We start from the raw sequence: 9,402 nt of genomic DNA, 5'->3' as shown, positions 1-9,402 counted from the left end.
TTCCTCACTTGGGCCCATGACGACCAGTTCAGTGCACACAAAGCGCTGAAAATCCCAGCCATTCGTCGCATAAGCAAATGGACCCTAACAAGCGGGGGCGTATTCAACCTGTTCAAATTGTATCCAGTTCATGAATCATTTATCACGAGGATGTTGAGTTCATTCTCACTGAAAAAAGGAAAGGTGATGGGAACGTCTGCATAGGCACAACAGCGGGATATTACGCACCACGATTTCCAGAAACTGCCTGGTTCCAGCCTCTGAAGACGAGACAGCTTTAGAAGTATAAGGGAGTTTGTGTGGGTGCTAAATAATTGAGGGCCTGTACAGTTCCTGTCCTGTGTGAGGATGCGTTGAGCTTTATCAACACACAGAAGCGACATCTTTGTCTCAGAATGGCAGACCACACTCCCCAGTCACAGTAACTTTAAAAATAGTGTCTGTTTCTGGGAAGAAATTAGCCTTAACTCTATAAAGAGTCAACAGAAGCCAGCGTTAACAACAAAGATAAAAGCAGATGTTTTCAGAAATTTTAATGACGAGGGAGAAAAAAAAACTCCCTTCACAAACTGTTTCACATTGAAGACAGCAGCTGTGAGTTCTTAGTTGTGTTTCCATGACGATTCGTCAACAGTGACAGCTTTCTGGCGTAAGATTATAATCTTGGAGACCACACACACACAAAAAAAAAATTCAAATTGGAGCATTTTATATCATTTCTCTTAGGCTCAGAATGAACGACACCATGCGTTGAGTGGCATCACCCGGACATTCACGATATGGCGGCGCGACCAAGAATTTCCAGACCAGATACTGACAGGGCTTTACGGTTTGACGCAAGACCGAGAAAAGAAAAAAACTACAGGAGGCGAATGACTTTAATTCTTTAACTTCTTCCCTCGTATTCTTCAAAAACGTCATTCCCCTGGCAAAGAGCGATTCCTGTAATTAACATCCCCCGCCGCCTTTCACTCAGCTCTGCCCTATCCACACATGCCTGCGAACACATGGGCAGGCATATGGCGGGACAGATTATGTTGTCTGTCGGTGTGGGTGGTAGGGTAAACAATGAGGGTTGTGACAGTACACAGAACCCATAGATCCGCGAGCACCGCCGTTCTGGTCTCACGGTTCCGTCTGCTTTCATATAGCGGAAATAAATCAAATAAAAGAAAATAGAGAAATATACAGTCTCTGGCTGACAGACAGCGATGGTGACAGCGACTGTGTCTGCGAGATTATTTTTTGAGGATTAGAATTAGGAGATGAAACGAGGAAACGCCTGTTGCATCAGCTCGTTAAACAAGCAAGAGCACATACCTGTTGTGCGCGTCAGTCTGGCACTAATGTGTATTTCAGCAAATGTGACTGTCCTTCCAGAAATGATGACGCAGCCGACGCGCACTTGTGAACAGTTCATTAGATCTTATCCGAAAAAAAAAAATATTCTCTTGGTTGGCAGTTGAGTGCCAAACCACGCGTCACCTACCAGTCCGGTATGAGTGCATGTACCATGACACATCTAATATATGATTGGGCAATACAAACAGGAGAGTAGAGAGCATAACTCAGATGCCGAAAGTGACGTTTCATTATATCTGCTCTCTATTCACAGAGATGAATCGCTCTGTCCATGTGAGGTGCAGCAGAAAGCAAAGTTTATTTTCAAGTATGGTGCTTCTGGAAAGACTCATTTAGGATTTCGAAAAATGGGCAGATTCTGGAAGAGCAGTTGTGTGTGATTAAGTTTAAATGGCCACCCGTGTCTACTTCAGCACAAATCAATTTGCAAAAAAAACCCCCCCCCAGATAATCGCAGCCCTTTGTTGGGGCGAACTGGTCAGCACTGGATGGACTTAACCACACTTATTCGGGGTGTGTACAAACACGTGCTTATACCTCCAGTTGTTCTTTTTGGGTAAACCCTCTGACAGCTTTCCCGGCCGACGCCTGGCCCATGAAGGTCATGACCCTGATGAGAGGCCGGTGGCGGTTCAGCATCTCGGCAATCTCCTGAACGCTCTCGCGGAACGAGGAGAAGATCATGACCCGCGTGGCCACGCCCTGGGGCGGGGACAGGGAACCCGAGCTTGCGTCTGCACCAATCAAGAGAGGAGACACACAAAAGGTTTCATTTCCATCCGATCAGAACATTCAAGATATGAAAGTAGCACCAAACAGAAACTTCTGAGGTGTCTGAAATGTGAACATTTACCACTACAACATCGAGAAAGCCCATTTAGAGGGACAGAGGAAAAGATTCTTTGAGGCCAAGTTGGGGTCCGTTCAGTTCTGTAAGTGAACCACGCTACTTCTGTACCAGAACATTGTGTGAGTTTTGCCAAGCATTAATGGATCAGCTACGTTTTAATACATTCGGTTACAGTAAGCTGACACACATATATAAACAGACCCGTGTATAAGTGTGGGTATATTCTGTACACATACACTCAGTTTTTCAATTAACAAAGCAGAGTTCATAGGATTCAATGGGAATTGTGAAAATAAGGTCTTGTTACGTCAACACCCCCCCCCCCCCCCCAACACCCTACACCCCCAGGCTCCACTGACCTTCATTTTCCACCCAAGCCCTGCTCCTTATCCACTCTTTCAATAACATGCTATCTAGGCTTAATTGGATTCTGTTCCTTTTCTGGGTTAGTGTTGCCACCGACACACCTGTTCTGCTCTATCTAGGTTATACTCTTTGATGCCTTGCCGATTGGATTTCATCAGCTGGACTCTGAGTTATCTTCTAATAAAAAAAAAAAAAACGGCAGTATTAAGTACAATCAAATCTAACAGGGTCAAATTATCCCTTAACCGTGTTTTAGCTGGAGAAACAAACCGAATTCACACCGCACGGACCGAGCTGGAGCGGGAACAGGTGTGCTCCGGGCTGTTCTGCTGAGTTTTACCTGAGCTCTGGGAACAGGTCTGAAAATGCTGCAGGACGACTTCTTCCAGTTTCTGCAGTTTGGGGTGACTGTAGAAAAATCCCCTCTCAGGCCCTGGTGGCAAAAACGACAAAAGGACAGACAATACAGACCGTACACCGTGACGCATGCTGACAGCTCAGCCACACACACAAACACAGACACACACACACACACACACACAGACACACACACACACACAAACACAGACACACACACACACACACACAGATACACACACACACACACACACATACACGCACACAGATACACACACACACACACACACACAGATACACACACACACACACGCACACACACATACACGCACACAGTTACACACACACATAGACACGCTAGAAACTGGCAGCACCTTGTTGAGATGTGCTGAAAATGGCCTCCATCTCCCTGTAGAGGTCCATGAAGTTTGCGTTGCGTTGCAGTTCGTTCCTGGCCCGAGAGGACTCTGCAAAAACAGACAGAACAGCCACACACATTATAAGGAGACACTGTTAAAAAGGTTTTACTAAAAAACAAAACGGGGGGGGGGGGGGGCGGGGGGGGCATTTCAGTGAAAATATTACACACCGCATGTCCTCTAATCATGTACCAGGCCGTGTGCCATCAGCATCAATTCAATGGATTTTCATATATATATATATATATATATATATATACACACATATATATTTTTTTTCATATTCAATTTTATGACTAGATCACTTTTTATACAAGCTTTTCAGAACACCAGGCCGGAGACATCCGATGAGGGAAACCTAAGGTGGCAGATGGCAAGGGAAAAAACGCCCCTTTGACTCAGGAGAGAGAAGCTTTGAGAGGAACCACGACTCTGTACGGGTAACGCATCCTGCACTGGCCGAGGCAACATGTCATTTCTGTACGGTGTTAGAGTAGGGAGTTTTGTTTTTTGGTTTTTTTGGATGGAGTAAGGACAGAGAAAGGTCTGGGAGGAATGGGGCATCTTATAATATGCTTTATGCCAGTACAGAAACAGTGGGCAGTGTTAGAGATTATCTAGGATAAATTCAGTGGGTGGTTAGGGCCATGGAGAGAGCTGAGAAATACACATCAATCTTAATGCCACATCAAAAAACAAAAAAAAAAACAACATACAAAAAACATGACATACAGACAAACATGGCTTTCCATCACCTATACCTTTGGATCCATTCATGATGTTTTGGGTGAAGAGAAACAGGGATCGTAGCCCCATCTGCTGCAGCAGCTCATAGCCATGAAACAGGCTAATGCACAAGGCAAAATCCCCTTCTAACACACCATGCTGTCCTCCCTGGAAATTACACAAACAACTTATCATAATGCCCCTCCATCACCATTAGTGATCATAATTTGTTTGTTTTCAGGCTTGACTCTGTTTAAACGTAGATTTAAAAAAAAAAAAAAAAAAGAGAGAGAGAGAGAGATAGAGAGAGAGAAGGTTCCTCGCTGAAAAAGTGTAATATAAATGTGTCATTATTTTAACAACAGCTTATTACGACAGTAATGGAAGATGAGATCTACTGTCTACAGGTTCAGACCAATGAGTTCTTTTTCGATTCTTCTTTTTTACCGCAATGTGAGGCGGTGGATTGCGTCGAAACTGATCGCGGGCCAGAATGAACTGGTACTTCGTGAGCGAGCGGAGGTCACGGTGTGACAGAACTCCCATTTGGGTCAAACGGGCCGTGAACCTCTCCAGGACCTGCCGGGACAAAAGACGCAGGCCAGACAGGAAAATCAGAGCAGGCAATTTCAAAAAAGAAAAGAAAAGAAAAGAAAAGAAAAGAAAAGAAAAGAAAAGAGAAAAATAAGCACAATAGTAAAGTGAAGCTGCTCTCTTATTATTGGCTTCCTTTTAACACAAACCTTTTCATCCCCGCAGAGAGGTCAAAGGTGCCATGCGGTAGCCTCACATTGCGGGTAATTTTCTTTACAATCGTGTTCACGTAACTGAATGTTTTGAATGTGGTTACTTGATTGTCTGTCCCCCGAACAAATGACCTCAATAAAGCCGGCTGTGAAAAAAAGAAACGCTTTCGTAACTGTATTTGAAAATCCACATAGTGCCTTATTCAACATTCAGTGTGGAAGCTGTGTTCATCCTCAAAAAAATACAAAACAAAACAAAAAAGGAACACTTTACCGGCTCATGAAACAATGTGTGTGCAAATCGAAACTTTGTTTTACATAAGCTGTGATTCATCAGAAGGAATATAACAGTGAACACAAAAGGGAGTCCAGATATCATCATTAAATCCATTACTCACACCCAGTCAACCAGATCTGTGGCCTGCAGGGTGTGTGCAGCGGTGGCATGAAACAAACGGAAATGGTTTTACTGTTTTGTTACACTTAATAAACTTTTCGCAAAATTTTAGCGAGGACAAAATCACTGCTTTTACTTTCTCCTGTTACTCTTGGTGATTGTTGTGTAGACACAGGCAGTGGACTGGACAATGCGTTTATCTTGACTGATTAAACCACCAATGATTACCAGGACTTAAGACTTAAACATCCAGTGTTGACAATATTAATGACTAACATATGGAAAGAATGAACAGAACCTCCCATGGTCACGACAGATAGCAATGCCTTGGAGTCTCCGTGGGCTAAGCCACCTGAGAATGGTGCTGCAGAGGGTCTGAGACTCAAACCAGTAACAGGTTCTCGATAAAAACAGGGACAAAATAACACTGGTCCGCGTCACCCATTAAACTTCCAACGTCCCATGACCCCCATTACAAAAAGACAGGGTTGCAAGCTACCCCAAAAGTATTTTTAGGGTAGTTTTTTTTTTTTTTTTTCAGGCAGTTTCTTTTTCAGGTAATATTTTTCAAAACAGTCGGTCAGACACAGAAGAACCAATATCTTCACACAGATTTAATTATGATTTTTTAATGAATCATCAGTGAATCATAAGAGTGACTGCTCTTGGGGGACAGAAGAGAGGAGAGAAGAAACAACCTGAGTGTGATTGTATTTATTTCTTTATTTTACTGGAGCTGGGAATTCTGCGTGGGATTGCCAGGGAAAGCGTGGGACAGCTGGACCAGAAATAGGCTTTTCTATTCATCGTTATGTAAGAGGATTTACACGTGAAACATTTTTTTTAAAAAGCCTTTTGAACCCTTACCCCCCTCGCCCCCCCGGGGACAGGCAGAGGACACACAAAAAAAAATGGACAAGCCTCACTCCAACCGCTCATGAATCTTCACGCAACTTCATCCTCGTAGCTGAGGTCAGCCTTTATTTTTGGATGCATCGAAGCCACTAGTGCGATTTGCCATCTAAGATGGATGAGAGGAAGGCTAAACTGTAGATGCCAGTGTGAACCTCGATTCGGTCGGTCATTATTTAAAAATTTCCTACAGCTAATTGTCCTATCCCAGAGGCACTTGGATCCAACAAGTTTTTTGACACTTGTAGAATCCTTACACACGCACACTGGGGCTACACAGATTTTATTCCGTGATGCACTTAAGTTGCTATGGTGACCAAACACATTATTAACACACACTTTATCTTGGTATTTTCTGTATTTTAAAAGCAGAAGGCTGTACGTGTGTGTGTATGTGTGTGTGTGTGTGAGAGACACTGAGTGTCTTTTCATTTCCACCAGTTGCTAATGTCTTTCGGTTTGAGCTCTCTGACAACGTGCACATGCGCACAAGGCCTCTCTTCACGTTACGTCTGTGAGCACATGATGCTTTTTACAAATTAGTCAAGGCTTTGTGTTCAATCTGCAGTGTCCAAACACACACACACACACACACACACACACACAGTGGAGGGCATGCCACTAAAGACCTTAACCCTCATCCTTACAAATGCACACTGATACATGTAGAATGAAACAGGGTCGTTTCTGGCTCTCCCAACCTTACTGTCCAGCACTGAGAGATCTATGGAAAATTTAAAAAAAATTAAAAATGAGAGAGATATCATTGGCTGGGGAGACCTAAGCCTAGACATCATTCAGCAAATCAGAGTGCTCAAAAAAAAAAATATCTAATCAACATCATGAAATGCTACATGATCAACGCTGTTTACATTCAGAGACCATGGTGGGGAGCAAAGTTCTGTTTGCCAAAAGAGTGCTGTTCAAAAACACTCCAGATCTCCAAAACCCTGCTTTACAGATGCTGTCCTCGTTACAACTTCTTGAAAAGCTAAACAGTTGATAAATGACACAGACCAGACACCCCTATTATGAGTCACAGGGAGTCTGTATGTGTTGTAAACATGTAACAGTTTCTACCCACACAACAGTTACAATGTAACAGTGTAGTCAGAGTGTGTGTGTGTGTGTGTGTGTGTGTGTGTGTGTGTGTGTGTAGTTGTAACAGTGCAGTTAGTATATAAACTGTCGTAAGAGTCAGTGTGTAAATTATCTGGGACTTGTTTAAAGTTGGAGCGAGACTAATATTGGAAATGGAAGACACATTAAAAACATTACAACGTTAAAAATGGACGTTAAATAACAGTCTGCCACAGGTGCACTGCTGACCAAAGATCAGTAAATCGCCCATCTTAGGTGTGCTGCACAACAGGTTAAGACGTACACAGTTGATCCTCAGTCAGCTGCTGTGGTAAAAGTCAGATTAGACTGGGATTATCTGGAGCCAGATTGAGATATGGCATCTGAGGAGGTGCTGTCTCAAATGTCTGTTTCTGCTCACTTCAGATAACGAACGCAACGGGAAAATGAATGGTATTTGATCAGACCGGTTTAGACCGGCTGTTATTCATTACTTTCTGAGCTAAAAAAAACTGACGCAATGCAAAGAAAACATAAAAACTAACACTGTTCATGTAATGTGTCACAAAGAGACTCCTCAAAAAACGGCGGGTCCAACATTTTAAGATGATACATGTTTTTATGATAAAACACGAAACATAAGGAGAGACAGAAAGCAAGTGAGAGACTGCCTGAGAAACAGAGAGAAAACAAGGGACAGAGACAGAGAGGGAGGAGGAGAGGAGGAGAGAGAAAGCGAGTGAGTGAGCGAGAGAGAGACAGAGAGAGAGAGAGAGAGAGAGAGAGAGAGAATGAGCAAGCGAACTGAGCATGCTCAGACTAAGAAACCAAACCCATTGGGTCAATGAAGAGGATTTAAATGACGTTGAAAAAGAGCATTCAGCCCAGTGACTAACAGGGCAGCAGCACTCCCTCTCTCTCTCTCTCTCACGCACACATGTACACACACATGCAACCACCCACCAATGCATACACACGCACACACACACACACACACACACACACAGAGTTGACAGCAGCAGAATATCAGTGTGACAGAAACACACCAAACTCACTGTTGACTACTGAGTTACCTCCACTCGGCTTTTTAAATGAAATGAGGATCTAGGTCATAGACCATGGACAAGGTCAGGAACAAAGCCACATGCAAATATTAGGGATGTGATATTCCACTGGATTCATTAAGGCCGAGAGCAGTGTGGGATGGTTTATACTGTCGCTGCGTATTGCAAAAACAAATAATATACACACAACACTAACAGTGATGTCAAGCACCATCATCAAAAAGTAATCCTCTATGACAGATGTCAGGATATATAAACATATATGAACTCAGGTCATTTGGATATTAGTCTTTTGGACAGTAATAGCATCATGAATGCTCTCAAGGAAAAAAAAAAACAAAAACCACTGGGAATGGTTTGGAATAGTTTTTGGAGCACGATTTTTAAAACCACGCTTTGTGTGCATTAGCTAAACTAATTAGGCCAGACATCACTTAGCGGTAAGCACTCAGCCCCTGCAGAAGGTATGTGTGTGTGTGCGTACATGCACGGACACACGCACACACACACGCACGTACACACACGTGGTTTGAGCCGAGTGTGAAGCCCACCAGTGGAGCCCTATAGAAGAGGCTCTTATATAAGATCCTACGTGTCTGATGTGGGCAGCAAAATGGTGGCAGCCAGCACAGAGCCTACAGAATGCATCCATCCATCAATACATCCCTCCTTTGTCCCCACTCTCTCTCTCTCTCTCTCTCTCAATCTTCCACACTCCTCCAATCCTCTTATTCTATACCCATCTCTCTCAAACCCTCATTCTTTCCCCCCACCCCCGGAACAATCCACAACCTTCCGTCCACTCATCCTCATTTTCCTCAACGAATTCTCTTCCTCTCTGTGAATATAACAGATTCAATGCCCCCCCCCTCTTATTCTTTTACATTCACCTCCACCAAATAAGCAGTTATACCTACAAACTGTCCTATTACGTTTCAGTGTTGTGAATTACTGCTTAACCCTTGCGAACGTTAAAGAATTACTCGGTGTGAACATTTGCTTGTGGTTCATGCAAATCGGCGCGTTGCGACCTTTTCTTAATGCCGCTTTTGTTTTCAGGCTTAGGAAGGGGAAAAAAAACAATTGAAATTCTCAGTCACAAATATCGTTTTTGTTCGCAAGG

At 43.4% G+C, this 9,402-nt stretch overlaps 1 protein-coding gene across 1 annotated transcript in view; it reads right to left on the bottom strand.

Annotated features, from left to right (window-relative positions):
• The window catches only part of fancm (FA complementation group M), a 48,014-nt gene that overhangs the window by 19,131 nt on the left and 19,481 nt on the right, over window positions 1-9,402 (bottom strand). Inside the window, exons 5-9 of the mRNA XM_030785128.1 lie at window positions 4,528-4,659; window positions 4,116-4,248; window positions 3,310-3,402; window positions 2,919-3,011; window positions 1,900-2,096 (exon numbers count right to left, since the gene is read on the bottom strand). Coding sequence (XP_030640988.1) covers window positions 1,900-2,096; window positions 2,919-3,011; window positions 3,310-3,402; window positions 4,116-4,248; window positions 4,528-4,659 — 648 coding nt within the window. The remainder of the gene's footprint in view (window positions 1-1,899; window positions 2,097-2,918; window positions 3,012-3,309; window positions 3,403-4,115; window positions 4,249-4,527; window positions 4,660-9,402) is intronic.

This window comes from Chanos chanos, chromosome 1 (genome assembly GCF_902362185.1).
Source record: "Chanos chanos chromosome 1, fChaCha1.1, whole genome shotgun sequence".
Taxonomy (NCBI): domain Eukaryota; kingdom Metazoa; phylum Chordata; class Actinopteri; order Gonorynchiformes; family Chanidae; genus Chanos; species Chanos chanos.
The sequence above is the reverse complement of the archived record's forward strand: the minus strand, read 5'-3'. Positions and strand labels throughout refer to the sequence as shown.